The sequence below is a fragment of the Chanodichthys erythropterus genome, chromosome 10 (genome assembly GCF_024489055.1).
Source record: "Chanodichthys erythropterus isolate Z2021 chromosome 10, ASM2448905v1, whole genome shotgun sequence".
Classification (NCBI taxonomy): Eukaryota; Metazoa; Chordata; class Actinopteri; order Cypriniformes; family Xenocyprididae; genus Chanodichthys; species Chanodichthys erythropterus.
The window spans coordinates 28,558,307-28,580,153 of record NC_090230.1 but is presented as its reverse complement, the minus strand read 5'-3'; the positions used below and the strand labels follow the sequence as shown (position 1 = coordinate 28,580,153).

The 21,847-nt window shown below is 34.0% G+C and overlaps 1 protein-coding gene across 4 annotated transcripts; it reads right to left on the bottom strand.

Moving 5' to 3' along the window:
* Nucleotides 1-5,354: 5,354 nt before the first annotated feature.
* nbl1 (NBL1, DAN family BMP antagonist) lies at nt 5,355-21,705 on the bottom strand. Of its 4 annotated transcripts, none has more exons than XM_067398907.1 (5): nt 21,608-21,623; nt 15,361-15,444; nt 14,329-14,529; nt 14,037-14,148; nt 5,355-5,829 (listed from the first exon to the last, which is right to left on the bottom strand). In XM_067398907.1, exons 2-5 carry the CDS (start codon nt 15,405-15,407, stop codon nt 5,611-5,613), a joined length of 579 nt encoding a protein of 192 aa, XP_067255008.1. In that variant the 5' UTR covers nt 15,408-15,444; nt 21,608-21,623; the 3' UTR covers nt 5,355-5,610. The 4 variants fall into 4 exon arrangements, with proteins under 4 accessions (XP_067255008.1, XP_067255007.1, XP_067255009.1 ...); XM_067398906.1 differs by lacking the exon at nt 21,608-21,623 and adding an exon at nt 15,546-15,574 and having other exon boundaries at nt 15,361-15,441; XM_067398908.1 differs by lacking the exon at nt 15,361-15,444 and having other exon boundaries at nt 21,608-21,705.
* Between the last annotated feature and the right edge of the window lie 142 nt (nt 21,706-21,847).

Sequence of the window (21,847 nt, the reverse complement as noted above, 5' to 3'; positions counted from 1 at the left end):
TACAGTTTATTTTGTAAGCACTTTGTGTGCCAGCGAGGAAGAAGCTTGACAGAAAATGCACCACATTTAGTGAGCAATCTAATAATAAAAGCAAAAAGGGAAAAATGAGCAAAGCAATTTCAAATTTCAAACTACATCTGAAATGTCCCCATATTACTACATTTCGCCACAGAAAACTGAGCTTTAATTTTGTCTCTCTGCAGCATCTTGCTGACTGAAATGATTAATCAAAGATGAGTTGATAATGAAATTGATGAGCTCCATCCCTTCCCAGAGTCCTGTGCTACAGAGATAACGGGAAAGATCTGCTCTGCTCATCAGGGATGGACAGATAAATGAACCCCAAACAAAGCATGATGGGTAATTAAATCATTTTTCATGATGGAAAAAGACAAAATTAGGTGAAAAGTAATGTTCAAAAACACCCAGAAGCTTAGAAGAAACACACACATGCTCACAGCACCACCTGCTGGTCATCTGAGGCCATTCAGAAGTACGAGTATGTATTTAATAATAATATAATAATAATGTACAAAATGGACAAATGCCAAAATGTTTGTGTGAGGCTGAAAAAAAAAGCTCAAAATAAACAACAGAAGTCAGAGGAAAGTCATCACGATCGTGTGTGTGTGTGTTTCTTGGCTTCATAACACACACAAGCTCTTGTTCTTCCTGTAATTTCCTTCTAAATGTGGGTCAGAAAGCGTCCTGTTTCTCTTCTGCTTCCAATCAGACTGTCCCTGACGGTAACCATGGCAAACACTTCACGTCCACATGACCTTTTCATCTGAGAATCACTGTACTGATGACAGAGCGAGGGTCTTCTAGTTGACAGCGCATGGTGACTACATCAGTACCGCACTATATAGCCTACATCAATTATTACTCACAAAAACACTTACCGTGCGACAGTCACATTTGTCCTGCTCACTAGGACTTTAAAGGAGGATTTGTTGACATGTATTGTAAACAGTGCTTCATAAATAACTCTCTCCACAGGCCTAGTGAACTATCTACATGTAGTTAAAATAAAATGGAAACTCGTAAGATTCAGAACACTCTCTGTGTGCGCACTAATAACTCAAAAATAAACACAAAATATCAGTATAAAATGAGTCATTATGAATTACATGAAGATACATTAATGATACATTTAAGTACTGAATGAAATATATTCTCATATATTTGCATATAATTATGCGCGAATCCTTAAAATGATGCTGCTGTAGGATGTAGACTTAGAATCTCATAATAATGAGAAACTATCTCAATATAGAGTTAATATGTTATAATATTCTGGGAAAAAATCTCGTAATAATAAGAAAGCTTCTTGTAATGACTCAACATCTCATAATAACGACTTTCTTGTAACGATGGCTTAACACCTAATAATAATGAGAAACTTTCTCGTAATAATGACAGTATCTCAATAATGACAGAAAATTTATCATGACTTTATAACTCATAATAACGAGAAACTTTCATGTAATGACTTAGTATCTCATAATGAGAAACTTTCTCGTAATAATGACTCAACATCTCATAATAACGAGAAACTTTCTAAAAATAATGACTAAGTATCTCATAATAACGAGAAACTTGTAATAACTAAGTATAATAATAATGAGAAACTTTCTCGTAATAATGACTTAACATCTCATAATAATGACTTAGTTTCGCATAATAATGAGAAACTTTCTCGTAATAATGACTTAACATCTCATAATAATGACTTAGTTTCGCATAATAATGAGAAACTTTCTCGTAATAATGACTTAACATCTCATAATAATGACTTAGTTTCGCATAATAATGAGAAACTTTCTCGTAATGACTTAGTATCTCATAATGAGAAACTTTCTCGTAATAATGACTCAACATCTCATAATAACGAGAAACTTTCTAAAAAAATGACTAAGTATCTCATAATAACAGGAAACTTGTAATAACTAAGTATAATAATAACGAGAAACTTTCTCGTAATAATGACTTAACATCTCATAATAATGACTTAGTTTCGCATAATGAGAAACTTTCTCGTAATAATGACTCAACATCTCATAATAACGAGAAACTTTCTAAAAATAATGACTAAATATCTCATAATATTGAGAAACTTGTAATAACTAAGTATTATAATAACGAGAAACTTTCTCGTAATAATGACTTAACATCTCATAATAATGACTTAGTTTCGCATAATGAGAAACTTTCTCGTAATAATGACTTAACATCTCATAATAATGACTTAGTTTCGCATAATAATGAGAAATTTTCTTGTAATAATGACTTAGTATCTCATAATAATGACTTAGTTTCGCATAATAATGAGAAACTTTCTCGTAATAATGACTTAACATCTCATAATAATGACTTAGTTTCGCATAATAAGAAACTTTCTCGTAATAATGACTTAACATCTCATAATAATGACTTAGTTTTGCATAATAATGAGAAACTTTCTCGTAATAATGACTCAACATCTCATAATAACGAGAAACTTTCTAAAAATAATGACTAAGTATCTCATAATAATGAGAAACTATCTCGTAATAATGACTTAGTGTCTCATAATCATAATGAGAAACTTTCTCGTAATAATGACAACATCTCATAATAATGACTTAGTTTCGCATAATGAGAAACTTTCTCGTAATAATGACTTAACATCTCATAATAATGACTTATTTTCGCATAATAATGAGAAACTTTCTCGTAATAATGACTTAACATCTCATAATAATGACTTAGTTTCGCATAATAATGAGAAACTTTCTCGTAATAATGACTTAGTATCTCATAATGAGAAACTTTCTCGTAATAATGACTCAACATCTCATAATAACGAGAAACTTTCTAAAAAAATGACTAAGTATCTCATAATCATAATGAGAAACTTGTAATAACTAAGTATAATTAAAGCTGCAAGCAGCGATGAAACTTTCTCGTAATAATGACTTAACATCTCATAATAATGACTTAGTTTCGCATAATGAGAAACTTTCTCGTAATAATGACTCACCATCTCATAATAACGAGAAACTTTCTAGGAAAATAATGACTAAAATCTCATAATATTGAGAAACTTGTAATAACTAAGTATTATAATAACGAGAAACTATGTTGATGACTTAACAGGCCATAATAATGACTTAGTTATCGCATAATGTGAAACTTTTGGAGCAGACTTAACATCTCATAATAATGACTGAGTTTCGCATAACTTAATGAGAAATTTTCTTGTAATAATGACGTTAGTATCTCATAATAATGACTTAGTTTCGCATAATAATGAGAAACTTTCTCGTAATAATGACTTAACATCTCATAATAATGACTTAGTTTCGCATAATAAGAAACTTTCTCGTAATAATGACTTAACATCTCATAATAATGACTTAGTTTTGCATAATAATGAGAAACTTTCTCGTAATAATGACTCAACATCTCATAATAACGAGAAACTTTCTAAAAATAATGACTAAGTATCTCATAATAACGAGAAACTTGTAATAACTAAGTATAATAATAACGAGAAACTTTCTCGTAATAATGACTTAACATCTCATAATAATGACTTAGTTTTGCATAATGAGAATCTCTCGTAATAATGACTCAACATCTCATAATAATGACTTAGTTTCGCATAATAATGAGAAACTTTCTCGTAATAATGACTTAGTATCTCATAATGAGAAACTTTCTCGTAATATTGACTCAACATCTCATAATAACGAGAAACTTTCTAAAAATAATGACTAAGTATCTCATAATAACGAGAAACTTTCTAAAAATAATGACTAAGTATCTCATAATAACGAGAAACTTGTTATAACTAAGTATAATAATAATGGCACCCAGGGGCTTTCTCGTAGGTAATGGACTGTTACATCTGTCTACATAATTTAATTACTTAGTTACGTGAAACGTAGCACGAAGGGCGCTTAATTGAAATTTTGTAGGTGGCGCTATCGAGAAACGTTTTGCCACACCTAATTCTGAAATCTCATATAACAGAAACTGTAAATTTTCACCACTTCTGATGAGTGTGCAAAGTTATCACTGAGTTTTTGAGAACGTTTAGGCCCTCAATAATGCGATTCATCTCATAAAAATGACTTAGTTTCGCATAATGAGAAACTCTCGTAATAATGACTCAACATCTCATAATAATGACTTAGTTTCGCATAATAATGAGAAACTTTCTCGTAATAATGACTTAACATCTCATAATAACAAGAAACTTTCTTGTAATGACTTAGTATCTCATAATGAGAAACTTTCTAAAAATAATGACTAAGTATCTCATAATAATGAGAAACTTTCTCGTAATAATGACTTAGTGTCTCATAATGAGAAACTTTCTCGTAATAATGACTCAGTGTCTCATAATCATAATGAGAAACTTGTAATAACTAAGTATAATAATAACGAGAAGCTTTCTCGTAATGACTTAACATTTCATAATAATGAGAAACTTTCTCGTAATAATGACTCAGTGTCTCATAATCATAATGAGAAACTTGTAATAACTAAGTATAATAATAACGAGAAGCTTTCTCGTAATAATGACTTAACATTTCATAATAATGAGAAACTTTCTCGTAATAATGACTTAGTGTCTCATAATCATAATGAGAAACTTGTAATAACTAAGTATAATAATAACGAGAAGCTTTCTCGTAATAATGACTTAACATCTCATAATAACGAGAAGCTTTCTCGTAATAATGACTTAACATCTCATAATAACGAGAAACTTTCTCGTAATAATGACTCAACATCTCATAATGAGAAACATAATACGTAATAATAACTTTAGTGACTTTAGTGTCTTATCATCCCTGTTCTTATCATCCCATCCATTCGGTGTTTCTGCTCGTTCATACACAAATGAATAAAAGACTATATAGTATGGAAGCCCATATCATATTCTGATAATTCATCATTAATGTTATTTAATGATATTATAGATTAAACTAACTTTAACGAAAACAACTGTTTTGCAGATGGTGCCATGCTTGCTGTGTTCTCGCATTTACACAGCTTTGACCAGCAGATGTCGCTAGCGTGCCTCGACCTTCTGCTCTGCTGCTTTGAAAATGCATACAAGTAATAATTATGAGAAAGTTTCTCATTATTATGAGTAAATAAGTCATTTTTACAATAAAGTTTTTCGTTATTATGAGAAACTAAGTAATTATTATTATAGATTCTAAGTCAAAATTATTTGAAAGTTTTATGACTTAAAGAATCATATTTTTTACTCAACTGTGGCAAAGCTTCCATATTTAAGGGAGACATATCTGCCTGTATATATTGAAGAATAATCATTCAGACATGAGGTGATTTCACATTTTATTGTGATTACATAAGTCTGATTGCATGTGTTCCTGTAGGCTACATTACGTATATATATAGATCTGGACGTGTGTAAATGCGTCAGTAATATAAAGTCGTGTGTGTGTGTGTGTGTGTGTGTGTGTGCGGTTATTCACAGAGCTGACTGAAGCTTCAGTGATTGTGCTAAAGTTAATGTCATGATCTCTACGTGAAAAAGTGCTTCAAACAGAGCGAGACAGATCGTTCAGTAGGTTGGGTGAGTGCGCGTCACCCCGCCTCAGGCGCGTGTATGTCTAGGTGCGCGTGCGTGTGTGTCGCGTCTGACAGCGCCGGCGTCTCCAGCGCTCCCTCTGACGGGTACAGCTGCAGCAGCGCCCCCTCCTGGCCGCTCTCTTTACTGCACGACTGGCAGCTGCAGTGAAGGATGCGCTCCACTAGCTTATCCACGCGCGGGGCTTCATCGCTGCCGGAGCAGTCCAGAGTCACCTGCAAACACACACACACACACACACAGTCAGCTGGATCTGATCTAAACACAGCATCAGTCGAGAAATAGTGTTTTTTCTGCGCTAAAACCAGTGATTCGCATCTAAAGAGGCCATTCCTGTGCTGCCAATACTGTGACAAAATGCTTGTGATGCTCCATGTGGATAAAAGCCTCTGCTAAATGAATAAATGTAATGCAAACGAGGAGAAAAACACGTCTCTTGCACACAGTTGAGTCTTTTTATGTTAACACAAAAAGTGTTCAAATGCATGGCTATACTTTTTGAGTGGTCGTCACCAGGAAAACACGCTTTTTGCTTGAAGAATGAGGTCGTTAAGTGAGTATGCTAATCTGCTCAACGCTGACTGACTACCCTGCTAACAGGGAACGTTCTGGCAATGCACGAGATCACAATAGTCTAAAATTAAACATCAGACATGTTCTGTTTGGCTCGAAGAACACTGGAAAGTGGACAGTGTAATGTTAGTCTACAGTAAGTGAGAGTGGTACGGCGGGTCAGATCAGGTTGCTGTCACATTACTGCAGGTCTTTGTCAACACAAGCCCCAGTCTGTTTTATTTACTGAACAAGAACTGCTCTCTATTAAAGCCAGATTGCATAAAAGAACATAATAAGTAGCAGAGGGCGGCCTCTTTGAGTCGGCGGCTAACGCTAAGAGAGGTCTCACAAACAGAACATGATGTTAGTGCGTAAATATAGCCAAAGCTTTTCAAGTCGAACTGAACTTCAACATTCTTTGTGCGTCACAGCGTTCAGTTAACGTCAATACAGCAATTCTCAGATCTCAACGGGTGAGGAAGAGGGCAAACAACGTGATTATTTTCATATGCTGACATCTCTCACACACACTGCTCCTCTAGCGAAATCACTGGTGGTCAAACATTCCCGTCTTCTGCCAAAATAATCTCCAACACTAGAGGGCAGAGCTAAAGCCCACCGCCAAATACTGTAAACACACAAAATCCACACACACTCGCGCGTGACGCGCCGTGTTCTCTGCACAAGACTGATGAGTGTGTTTGTTGTCTTTCAACATGCCTCATAAAGAGCCGCTCAGCCTTCGCCGCGAGTCCATCAATCATTGGGTTGGATGTTAAATAGGTGTTGTGGTTTGCTCGCAGCTCTCGGTTGTTACAGCACGCCACACGACAAGACACGCGGCATGCGGCAGGATGCATTTATCACTCCAGCGGAAAGAGAAGCTGCGAGTGACGTGTTCTCCAATATGCATGTTTTGATTTTGAGAATTCACTGCCGTGCCAAAAAACTCACACACAACAACCCACAAATCACTCGAAAAAACAAACGGCAGTACTTCTGAAGTGTTTCTGCAGTTTGACTTGTGCAGCACAAATATGACAGTTTGGATGCAGTAATTATGCAATTCTCACTACTGCAGTATAAATATGATCATTTAATCGCAATATTTATGAAACTTGGCAATTTTGTTATCACTACAAATATAAAATTAGGTGTTTTCACTATTACTACAAATATGAAATTTGGTGTTTTCACTGTTACTAAAAATATGAAATTTGCCATTTTTGTTATTATTAAAAATAAAAAATTTGGCGTTTTCACTATTACTACAAATATGAAATTTGGCGTTTTCACAATTATTACAAATATAAAATTTGTCGTTTTCAGTATCACTACAAATATAAAACTTAGTGTTTTCACTATTACTAAAAATATTAAATTTGCCATTTTTGTTATTATTAAAAATAAAAAATTTGGCGTTTTCACTATCACTACAAATATAAAATTGGCCATTTTCGTTATTACTAAAAATATGAAATTTGGCATTTTCACTATTACTAAAAATATGAAATTTGGCGTTTTCACTGTTACTTCAAATATGAAATTTGGTGTTTTCACTGTTACTACAAATATGAAATGTAGCGTTTTCACTATTGCTACAAATATAAAATTTGGCATTTTCACTATTACTACAAATATGAAATCATGCGTTTTCACTATTACTACAAATATGAAATCTTGCGTTTTCACTATCACTACAAATATAAAATTGGCCATTTTCGTTATTACTAAAAATATGAAATTTGGCGTTTTCACTGTTACTACAAATATGAAATTTGGCATTTTCACTATTACTACAAATATAAAATTTAGCATTTTCACTGTTACTACAAATATGAAATCTTGCGTTTTCACTATCACTACAAATATAAAATTGGCCATTTTCGTTATTACTACAAATATGAAATTTGGCATTTTCACTGTTACTTCAAATATGAAATTTGGTGTTTTCACTGTTACTAAAAATATGAAATTTGCCATTTTTGTTATTATTAAAAATAAAAAATTTGGCGTTTTCACTATTACTACAAATATGAAATTTGGCGTTTTCACAATTATTACAAATATAAAATTTGTCGTTTTCAGTATCACTACAAATATAAAACTTAGTGTTTTCACTATTACTAAAAATATTAAATTTGCCATTTTTGTTATTATTAAAAATAAAAAATTTGGCGTTTTCACTATCACTACAAATATAAAATTGGCCATTTTCGTTATTACTAAAAATATGAAATTTGGCATTTTCACTATTACTAAAAATATGAAATTTGGCGTTTTCACTGTTACTACAAATATGAAATTTGGCATTTTCACTGTTACTTCAAATATGAAATTTGGTGTTTTCACTGTTACTACAAATATGAAATGTAGCGTTTTCACTATTGCTACAAATATAAAATTTGGCATTTTCACTATTACTACAAATATGAAATCATGCGTTTTCACTATTACTACAAATATGAAATCTTGCGTTTTCACTATCACTACAAATATAAAATTGGCCATTTTCGTTATTACTAAAAATATGAAATTTGGCGTTTTCACTGTAACTACAAATATGAAATTTGGCATTTTCACTATTACTACAAATATAAAATTTAGCATTTTCACTGTTACTACAAATATGAAATCTTGCGTTTTCACTGTTACTACAAATATGAAATCTTGCGTTTTCACTATCACTACAAATATAAAATTGGCCATTTTCGTTATTACTAAAAATATGAAATTTGGCGTTTTCACTATTACTACAAATATAAAATTTAGCATTTTCACTGTTACTACAAATATGAAATCTTGCGTTTTCACTATTACTACAAATATAAAATTGGCCATTTTCGTTATTACTAAAAATATGAAATTTGGCATTTTCACTGTTACTACAAATATGAAATTTGGCGTTTTCACTGTTACTACAAATATAAAATTGGCCATTTTCGTTATTACTAAAAATATGAAATTTGGCATTTTCACTATTACTACAAATATGAAATCTTGCGTTTTCACTATTACTACAAATATAAAATTTAGCATTTTCACTATTACTAAAAATAAAAAATTTGGCATTTTCACGATTACTACAAATATGAAATTTGGCATTTTCACGATTACTACAAATATGAAATTTGGCGTTTTCACTGTTACTACAAATATAAAATTGGCCATTTTCGTTATTACTACAAATATGAAATTTGGCGTTTTCACTATTACTACAAATATGAAATTTGGCGTTTTCACTATTACTAAATATATGAAATTTGCCATTTTCATTATTATTAAAAATAAAAAATTTGCCGTTTTCACTATTACTACAAATATGAAATTTGGCGTTTTCACAATTATTACAAATATAAAATTTGTCGTTTTCAGTATCACTACAAATATAAAACTTAGTGTTTTCACTATTACTAAAAATATTAAATTTGCCATTTTTGTTATTATTAAAAATAAAAAATTTGGCGTTTTCACTATCACTACAAATATAAAATTGGCCATTTTCGTTATTACTAAAAATATGAAATTTGGCATTTTCACTATTACTAAAAATATGAAATTTGGCGTTTTCACTGTTACTACAAATATGAAATTTGGCATTTTCACTGTTACTTCAAATATGAAATTTGGTGTTTTCACTGTTACTACAAATATGAAATGTAGCGTTTTCACTATTGCTACAAATATAAAATTTGGCATTTTCACTATTACTACAAATATGAAATCATGCGTTTTCACTATTACTACAAATATGAAATCTTGCGTTTTCACTATCACTACAAATATAAAATTGGCCATTTTCGTTATTACTAAAAATATGAAATTTGGCGTTTTCACTGTTACTACAAATATGAAATTTGGCATTTTCACTATTACTACAAATATAAAATTTAGCATTTTCACTGTTACTACAAATATGAAATCTTGCGTTTTCACTGTTACTACAAATATGAAATCTTGCGTTTTCACTATCACTACAAATATAAAATTGGCCATTTTCGTTATTACTAAAAATATGAAATTTGGCGTTTTCACTATTACTACAAATATAAAATTTAGCATTTTCACTGTTACTACAAATATGAAATCTTGCGTTTTCACTATTACTACAAATATAAAATTGGCCATTTTCGTTATTACTAAAAATATGAAATTTGGCATTTTCACTGTTACTACAAATATGAAATTTGGCGTTTTCACTGTTACTACAAATATAAAATTGGCCATTTTCGTTATTACTAAAAATATGAAATTTGGCATTTTCACTGTTACTACAAATATGAAATCTTGCGTTTTCACTATTACTACAAATATAAAATTGGCCATTTTCGTTATTACTAAAAATATGAAATTTGGCATTTTCACTATTACTACAAATATGAAATTTGGCGTTCTCACTGTTACTACAAATATGAAATTTGGCGTTTTCACTGTTACTTCAAATATGAAATTTGGCGTTTTCACTGTTACTACAAATATGAAATGTAGCGTTTTCACTATTGCTACAAATATAAAATTTGGCATTTTCACTATTACTACAAATATGAAATCTTGCGTTTTCACTGTTACTACAAATATAAAATTGGCCATTTTCGTTATTACTACAAATATGAAATTTGGCATTTTCACTGTTACTACAAATATGAAATTTGGCGTTTTCACTGTTACTACAAATATGAAATCTTGCGTTTTCACTATTACTACAAATATAAAATTGGCCATTTTCGTTATTACTAAAAATATGAAATTTGGCGTTTTCACTGTTACTACAAATATGAAATTTGGCGTTTTCACTGTTACTACAAATATAAAATTGGCCATTTTCGTTATTACTAAAAATATGAAATTTGGCATTTTCACTATTACTACAAATATGAAATTTGGCGTTCTCACTGTTACTACAAATATGAAATTTGGCGTTTTCACTGTTACTTCAAATATGAAATTTGGCGTTTTCACTGTTACTACAAATATGAAATGTAGCGTTTTCACTATTGCTACAAATATAAAATTTGGCATTTTCACTATTACTACAAATATGAAATCTTGCGTTTTCACTGTTACTACAAATATAAAATTGGCCATTTTCGTTATTACTACAAATATGAAATTTGGCATTTTCACTGTTACTACAAATATGAAATTTGGCGTTTTCACTATTACTACAAATATGAAATCTTGCGTTTTCACTATTACTAAATATATGAAATTTGCCATTTTCATTATTATTAAAAATAAAAAATTTGCCGTTTTCACTATTACTACAAATATGAAATTGGGCTGTTTTCACTGTTACTACAAATATAAAATTTGGCATTTTCGTTATTACTAAAAATATGAAATTTGGCATTTTCACTGTTAATACAAATATGAAATTTGGCATTTTCACTATTACTACAAATATGAAATCTTGCGTTTTCACTATTACTACAAATATAAAATTTAGCATTTTCACTATTACTAAAAATAAAAAATTTAGCATTTTCACGATTACTACAAATATGAAATTTGGCATTTTCACGATTACTACAAATATGAAATTTGGCGTTTTCACTGTTACTACAAATATGAAATTTGGCGTTTTCACTGTTACTACAAATATGAAATGTAGCGTTTTCACTATTGCTACAAATATAAAATTTGGCATTTTCACTATTACTACAAATATGAAATCTTGCGTTTTCACTGTTACTACAAATATAAAATTGGCCATTTTCGTTATTACTACAAATATGAAATTTGGCATTTTCACTATTACTACAAATATGAAATTTGGCGTTTTCACTGTTACTACAAATATGAAATCTTGCGTTTTCACTATTACTACAAATATAAAATTGGCCATTTTCGTTATTACCAAAAATATGAAATTTGGCATTTTCACTGTTACTACAAATATGAAATTTGGCGTTTTCACTGTTACTACAAATATTAAATCTTGCGTTTTTATTATTACTACAAATATAAAATTGGCCATTTTCCTTATTACTAAAAATATGAAATTTGGCGTTTTCACTGTTACTACAAATATGAAATTTGGCGTTTTCACTGTTACTACAAATATGAAATGTAGCGTTTTCACTATTGCTACAAATATAAAATTTGGCATTTTCACTATTACTACAAATATGAAATCTTGCGTTTTCACTGTTACTACAAATATAAAATTGGCCATTTTCGTTATTACTACAAATATGAAATTTGGCATTTTCACTGTTACTACAAATATGAAATTTGGCGTTTTCACTGTTACTACAAATATGAAATCTTGCGTTTTCACTATTACTACAAATATAAAATTGGCCATTTTCGTTATTACTAAAAATATGAAATTTGGCGTTTTCACTGTTACTACAAATATGAATTTTGGCGTTTTCACTGTTACTACAAATATAAAATTGGCCATTTTCGTTATTACTAAAAATATGAAATTTGGCATTTTCACTATTACTACAAATATGAAATTTGGCGTTCTCACTGTTACTACAAATATGAAATTTGGCGTTTTCACTGTTACTTCAAATATGAAATTTGGCGTTTTCACTGTTACTACAAATATGAAATGTAGCGTTTTCACTATTGCTACAAATATAAAATTTGGCATTTTCACTATTACTACAAATATGAAATCTTGCGTTTTCACTGTTACTACAAATATAAAATTGGCCATTTTCGTTATTACTACAAATATGAAATTTGGCATTTTCACTGTTACTACAAATATGAAATTTGGCGTTTTCACTGTTACTACAAATATGAAATCTTGCGTTTTCACTATTACTACAAATATAAAATTGGCCATTTTCGTTATTACTAAAAATATGAAATTTGGCGTTTTCACTGTTACTACAAATATGAATTTTGGCGTTTTCACTGTTACTACAAATATAAAATTGGCCATTTTCGTTATTACTAAAAATATGAAATTTGGCATTTTCACTGTTACTACAAATATGAAATTTGGCGTTTTCACTGTTACTACAAATATGAAATCTTGCGTTTTCACTATTACTACAAATATAAAATTGGCCATTTTCGTTATTACTAAAAATATGAAATTTGGCATTTTCACTATTACTACAAATATGAAATTTGGCGTTCTCACTGTTACTACAAATATGAAATTTGGCGTTTTCACTGTTACTTCAAATATGAAATTTGGCGTTTTCACTGTTACTACAAATATGAAATGTAGCGTTTTCACTATTGCTACAAATATAAAATTTGGCATTTTCACTATTACTACAAATATGAAATCTTGCGTTTTCACTGTTACTACAAATATAAAATTGGCCATTTTCGTTATTACTACAAATATGAAATTTGGCATTTTCACTATTACTACAAATATGAAATTTGGCGTTTTCACTGTTACTACAAATATGAAATCTTGCGTTTTCACTATTACTACAAATATAAAATTGGCCATTTTCGTTATTACCAAAAATATGAAATTTGGCATTTTCACTGTTACTACAAATATGAAATTTGGCGTTTTCACTGTTACTACAAATATTAAATCTTGCGTTTTTATTATTACTACAAATATAAAATTGGCCATTTTCCTTATTACTAAAAATATGAAATTTGGCGTTTTCACTGTTACTACAAATATGAAATTTGGCGTTTTCACTGTTACTACAAATATGAAATTTGACGTTTTCACTATTGCTACACAAGGGACAATATGGGCACAGTATTTCTGCAGTTTTCACTACAGCAGGTTGGGCATGGCAATATGGATGCAGTATTTCTCTAACTCTCACTATTGCAGTGCATGCAGTCCAGTGCTTTGGTGTGCACATTTTAAAGTCCGGCTCATTAAAGTGTTTGTAGTTCACTCAGTGTGTTTACTGGTGACACTCACCACCTCCCACTGCGTCTGCGCCGGCATGCAGGAGTCGCAGTGGACCAGAGACTCAGTGGATTGTGGGAAGGTGTTGGGCACACTGTAGCTGAAACACTGACCCAGACAGGCCCTGAAAAACACAACGCTGTCAGAACCTTCCACAAACCCTCAACAGATTGTTTCAAAAAGAACAGATGATTATCTGCTGCTCAAATATCGTAATATTTCATAGTATAATGTTTATTTTGGTCAAACGAACACAGAGAAATGTTCAAGAATTCCCTAAACTGGACAACTGTGTGTGTGAGACCTGTTTTGGATGGATCGTGGCGTGCAGCCCGTGTGTCCGACGATCTGCGTGATGTTTTTGGCTTCGCACCAGGCGCTCTTGTCGGGGAAGAGTGCGAGGCGGTTGATGTGAGCGTGTGGAGCCGCGCAGCAGAACTCGAGCAGCAAACATGCCAGCAGAACGCGCAGACACATCACGACACCTGGAGCTGCGGCAAATAACCTGAAATCAGGAGAAACTTCATTTAGGAGAGATCTAGTGTTCCCAGCTAGCTAAAATATGTTCTAAGAACGTTTTGCTAATGTTATGTTTTTTTCTTGGTTATGCGAACGTTAAGGGAATATTCCATTTGATCATTCTTCAAACATTGTGGGAACGTTACTTCTGAATGTTCAGAAAGAAGGTGTAACTTTTAAAAAACTAAAATGTTTCAGAAAAACGATGTATAAATGTAAAGACCAGATAACTTTGAAGGAACGTTCTATTAACATTACTGGAACAGCGTTTGTTCATAACTTTGTCAGAACATTCCCTGTTCGCTGGTTTAGTAGTTTTTGTTTGTGCAGCGTCTCTGCTGAATGTTCTGGACTCTCTCTGGCCGGTTTCGCACCGATGGAGAGCAATCAAGCCAGAAACTGGCGCACAATCACAGAACGAGACACGAGAACAATGTAGTTCACTCGGTCCAGAACACCAGAGAGAGAGAGAGAGAGCGAGAGAGAGTCTGATACCACCTGACTCTAATAAAGCATGCGTCTTAAATGCCTCCTCTGTTTTATGCCAAACCGAACAGACGCAGTTAAAACAGCACGTCCACAAGAAACCAAATAACCCCTTTTTCATAAATAACATTCCCAACGGATCCGATATTTCAAAGAGAAGCAGAAAGTGAGGCAGAGACAGACGCAGATATCTCATGTAGTTGTGTGACGCTAAAACAACTTCTCAACTTGAACTTGAAGAACAAGCAAAGCTGAGTAACAACTTGAGCAATTAAACAGAACTAAAGCAGTCAAACAAACACATCCACAGGCTTCAGTGAGTCAAACTTACGGTTTCTCGAGCGTCTCTGTGTCTGATGTCCCGCTGACGGATCTCATATGGTGATTAACAGACGATTCGCCCTGTTATGACCTGCTGAAGTTAAACAATTACATCACTAACACACACACACACACACACACACACACACACACAGTCAGAAGAAACAGTGTCGGTCCGTCTGCTCTCAAACACACCGTCAGCGGAGCCGTACGCTGCAGTCGCTGCCCAGCACGAGTGTGAGTGTGTGTGTGTTTGGGGGCGGGTCAGACGTGAGGTGTGTGTGTGTGTGTGTGTGTGTGTGTGTGTGTGTGGGCGGGCAGATGATGATGTTGGTGGATTTGGCAGGTCAGAATCTCCTGCAATCCGATCTGAATCTTCTCCAGCATCCAGAACAAACTCAAGCTCTCTGTATGTGATCTTCTGCTTTCAAAGGGATGTGAGACAAAAACCACCATCTGATACCATCACTGCACTTTATCAAGAGGACAATCGTTGAGTTTCAAATGGAATCATAACTTGGAACACAAAACGAGGAGTTCGGGTTATTATCATTAAAGCGCTGGTTGATTATGATTTCACTGTTGTAACTTTAGTTAGTGTGTAATGTTGCTGTTTGATCATAAACAACATCTGCACAGTTACGACGCTCAACGTTCAATGCAAAGAGAGATATTTTCTTTTACAGAAATCACTTTTTAAACGGCTGGTAGGAACTAGAACGAGCTTCTTCCTGGATTGGTGACATCACAAACCCCACATTTACATAAACCCCGCCCCCGAGAACACTCAACAAAGGGGGCGGGGCCATGTTGGGCTGCTTTAGAGAAGAGGAAGAGTTGTTGTAGTCGAGTGTTGTTGACATGCCGTCATTTTACGCCAAACAAACGCTGGGTTTGCACAAAAGATGAACATGACGGCACATGCTAGTGGATGAGTTGAATCAACTCCACAGCAACTACATCAATTTATCCACTAACCATTCAGAAACGTCTAAAAGTTGTAACTTCTTCCTGAGTCTCTCCATCAGTGTCGACTCCGGTTTGAACAATGTAAGGATGAACACTTTCCTCATTTTGGCTGCGTGAGACTCTCCAGCTTTGTTGTTGTTGAGCTGTTAAAGCTCCGCCCTCTTCTGGAACAGCAGCTCATTTGCATTTAAAGGGACACACACAAAAACGGCGTGTTTTTGCTCACACCCAAATAGAGGCAAATTTGACAAGCTATAATAAATGATCTGTGGGGGATTTTGAGCTGAAACTTCACACACACATTCTGGAGACACCAGAGACTGATATTACATCTTGTGGAAGGGGCGTTATAGGTTCCTTTAATGTTACTGGAAGAACGTTTGTTCATATTCCCTGTCAGCTGGACTCACTGTTCAATTTCACTATATGTACAAGAGCAGCGTGAACATTCGGCTAACTATCTTCTTTTATGTTCCACAAAGGAAAGTCAAAGTGAGTTTAAATGACATGAGGGTGAATAAACGATGACAGAAGGTTCATGTTTCTCAACATGCAGAGTGTGTGGAGCGGCTGTGATGCATGAAGGATCTGAATTCCTGCGCTGTCATGACGTGTGTGCGGGACGACGCGCTTCAGCAGAATCTGTCCGACAGGCAGCGACACGTTCACCAGGTGAGGCTCTGGCATCGCTAGATGTTGGTGCTGCGCTGCCGTTCTCTCACCTGTTAGTAATAAGTTCTGAGCTCGACTCTCACTGGCGCTCTAGAACATTCCTCACATTCTGCTGCAGCGGGGGGCTGTGTGAACACACACACACACACACACTCTCACAGCGGTGGTGGTGTGTTTGCGGTCGTGTCGCAGCGTTAATATCGCTGACTGGCGTTTGATTTCTGTAATCTCTTCATCAGAAGTGTTTTCTCTCTCTCTCTCTGCAGGTGCAGAATCTGGCTCGTGTTCAGAGCCTCATTAGCACACAAACACACACTGTAAGCACTTCATCATGGCTCTCAGCGCAAGTGCTAATTTTGTTAACAAAAACAATGACGAGAAATGTTTGTTGATGACGTTTTTTCCATGATTCAGATGAGGCGACGCCAACATTATTACTCTTTCGCGTCTTCTTGCCCTTGAATGTTTAAAATGGCAAGAGTTTAAAACACGTACAAAAGATCAACTTCCAAGGCGAGAAAGAGAAAGCCACAGAGGGCGCTCTCAGCCGCGCAACGGTGCAGGTAATGAAATTATATCTGCGCTAAACTTTTTTTTGTTGCCTCTAACACAATTGTAGGCAACTGAATGCACAGTTTACTAGCCACATTTTTAGTGAAATTTGGTCGCATATGCGACTGATTTACTCGGATTGTAGAGAGTCGCACTCTCACACACACACTTAGTACACACACTTTCACACACACATACTCCAGCATGTTTTAATGACATGGGGTCTAACACTGACCTTTGACCTCAAACCCTGTAATTGGCACATGTTAGCCATACGCCTTTCGTGAACAGAAAGAGTCCATCAGCAGCAGTGACCTCACGACACACATAAGAAAATAAATGCATTCGTTTCATGTAAATCACTTTAAAAATGTATTTGCAGCAACGAAAAATCTTTTTGTGGATGGTAATCCCATTTCTAGTTTGCATTTGAAGTACCTGATTTAGCATGTGAATGTTAATCATGCAGTACTTTGATAAATGTGAAGTAACTTCAGTAAAGATGAATAGCACAACATCAGCACTGATGAAGAGAAGAAGAGCCGCACCCAGAAACTCTCTCTCTGCGCGCCACTAATTGGATTCAGAGACGCTGAGCGCGGGCGTCCCGCTGCTGCGCCGATTACACAACTTACAAATGTCAAACAAAACCGCAAAACACCAAACAGCATCCCCCTCGACTTCATTAGCGAGGGAAATACCACAGAACTGAGCCGGATCCAGACGCCCCTCCCGCGGCTGCGTCTCAGATCAACATACTACTGTACATACTTGATTTAAAAACAGTACGCAGTGTGATATTCTGCCGTCACGTGACCTCTTCATGTCATTATCATCACAAATATGGAGGCTTGTTTAATTTAAAAAAAAGTTTTGTCACACAATTCTGACTTTTTTTCTCACAATTGTGAGTTTCTATTATGCAAGTGAAAGTTATAAACTGGTAATTGTGAGTTTATATTTCACAATTCTGATTTTTGTTTCTCCCACAGAATAAAGAAACTGTAGTTTGTTTCTTGTAGTTTTAAGTTTATATCTCACAATTTTAACTTTTTTCAAGGAATTGCAAGTTCACATTTCGCAATTCTGACTTTTTTTCTCATAATTGTGAGTTTCTATCTCACAAGTGAAAGTTGTAAACGTGTAATCGTGAGTTTACATTTCACAATTCTGTTTTGTTTCCAGCACAGGATCTTTTTTTTTTTTTTTTTAGTTTTTTCTTGTAGTTGTGAGTTTATCACAATTTTAACTTTTTTCAAGGAATTGCAAGTTCACATTTCGCAATTCTGACTTTTTTTCTCATAATTGTGAGTTTCTATTACACAAGTGAAAGTTATAAACTCATAATTGAGTTTACATTTCACAATTCTGTTTTTTGTTTCTGCCACGGGATAAAGAAATTTGAGCTTTTTTTCTTGTAGTTTTAAGTTTATATCTCACAATTTTGACTTTTTTTTCCGAAGAATTGAGTTTCTATTACTCAATTAAAAGTTTTGCAATTTAGTTTTTTGTTTCTGCCACGGGATATAGAAATTTGAGTCTTTTCCTGTAGTTGTGAGTTTATATCTTGCAATTTTGACATTTTTCAAAAAGAACTGCAAGTTTACATTTTGCAATTCTGACTTTTTTCTCACAATTGTGAGTTTCTATTACACAACTAAAAGTTATAAACTCGTAATTGCGAGTTTACATTTCACAGTTCTGTTTTTTTTTTGTTTGCACCACAGGATAATTTTTTTTTAGTTCTTTCTTGTAGTTGCAAGTTTATCACATTTTTTACTTTTTTCAAAGAACAATTGTGAGTTTCTATTATGCAAGTGAAAGTTATAAACTGGTAATTGTGAGTTTATATTTCACAATTCTGATTTTTGTTTCTCCCACAGAATAAAGAAACTGTAGTTTGTTTCTTGTAGTTTTAAGTTTATATCTCACAATTTTAACTTTTTTCAAGGAATTGCAAGTTCACATTTCGCAATTCTGACTTTTTTCTCATAATTGTGAGTTTCTATTATACAAGTGAAAGTTATAAACTCGTAATTGAGTTTACATTTCACAATTCTGTTTTTTGTTTTCGCCAGAGGATAACAATTGTAGTTTTTTCTCGTTGCGAGTTTATATCTCACAATTTTGAATTTTTTAAAAAAAATTGCAAGTTTACATTTCGCAATTCTGACTTTTTTCTCACAATTGCAAGTTTATATCTTGTAACTGGAAGGTATAAACTCGTACTTTCTTTCGTAGTTTATGAGCTGCACAAGCTGTGAGATATAATCTCAGAATTGTGAGAAAACTTTTTTAATTTTTTTTATTCCATGGCTGAAACAAGCTTCCTTACATTAATAAATATATAATTTTTAATCTAATTTTCTTGATCAAATAAAGATGATGTTACCGTATGAATCAATTAATCGCACTGGGAATAAAGCATCACATCAAGCGCAGTGCATTGTGGGAAACATTATTTCTCACAGTGTGCACAGTTCATCAGAACAGGCAATGCAATAAAAAAATGCTAACCACGATTTTAACAAGTATGCTGTAGATTCGCCAAGCGATTTGCGCAGTTTCAGCGTCGCCGGAGTGTCTCTGAAGCCACAGCTCAGAGCGTAAGAGCTTCAAGATTTCAGTTTGGCACAATGTGAGTCTAAACACACACACACACACACACACACACACACACACACACACACACACACACACACACACACACATGTGAGCAGCGGCCCTGAGGGTAAAACTGCTCTCTAATCCTTCATTTCTCCATCCGTCCAGCTCACATTATCAGTCTGCCATCTTTTTTCACTTTTTGCTCGAGATGTTTTACGATTCAATCTTGTACAGGACAGAGAAGTTAAATCAAACACATTAAAAACACGTGTGGATCTGACCCCGACACGCCAACACACACCAAACGCACAGCAAGGCTACATGAACGCAAAGCTTGTGTTCCAAAATGAGCGCAATTCATAACGCGCTGCATTCTTAGCGTTGTCGCATCATTCGCCACAACTCAAGGAAACTCTATCGCCCCCTTGAGGACTGCGGTTTACCGCACACTAAGTATGTCCAACGGGACAGAGCCAAACCTGCGTCGAGTCTGTTTCTGGCCTGAAGGTGAAGCTGCGGAGTTTGTTTGTTTGAAAAGCAGCAGTTTGACTGACACGCACATTCATAACAAGCCGTCAGTGCCAGAAACGAGATAAAACCCGATGTCATGAGACGTCAACTTTACAGAGTTACTGAAGAGAAAAGTGGAATTCAGGGATTTAATTACAGCAGACGTGCCTGAACGGGCCGCACCAATCCAAACGGGCCTGGATGAATCACTCAGTCACATTTTTACTGGAAAATATTCATGTTTATCATCACCTGAAATGGCCAGGAAGCATTTCTGGTTCAATATATTAATATCACATCATAGTTTCAGTTCATATAAACAATTTCCCTCAATGGGAAACAGTCCTTCATTTATATTACTTCATTATGAGGAGGCATAGGTTAAAGGGTTAGTCCATCCAAAAATGAAAATAATGACATGTATTACTCAGCCTCATGTCGTTCCACACCCATAAGACCTTCATCAAAAATATCTTAATTTGTGTTCTGAAGATGAATGAAGGTCTTATGGGTGTGGAACGACATGAGGCTGAGTAATTAATGACATTATTTTCATTTTTGGATGAACTAACACTTTAATATTGGTGATGCTTAATTCATTAAATCAATATCTTTACATTATCACAATATTTTTATTTAGTATTTAGTTTTTGTACAGACGTTATAGAAGTTTGAATTTGAGTGTTTTTAAGCTTTTGAATGATACCCAATGATTGATAATTACTAAAGGGCAATAAAAAGCGAGCAAAACGTCGAGCTACTGACATTTATTAGGTTATTATAGATTAAAATATATTTATGTAAATAAATTACCACATTCATATTTGAGATGTGTCATTTGCAGCTCCAACAATATTAGTATTTCACAGACACGTCTCGTCAACTTTTTGCCGTTGTTTATATAATATGTAGTTTATAATAAATTTAAGTGTTTAGTGGACCGTTACCAGTCGTGACCGCGCTTTCCGCGAGCCCGCGGTCTCACGGATCATCCGCCATCTTGCCGCTCTGTGGATATCGCGAGATTTTCGCGTCCTGGTCTGTGTGCAGCTCTATGGTGTGCAGCTGGCACTTGTACAGATCACGCGAGAATATAGAGCGGCACTCTGACTGGGATCTCACGTCATATTTTGCTCTTGATAAAACTATAAAATATGAAGAATTAATGAAATATTAATAATATGTAT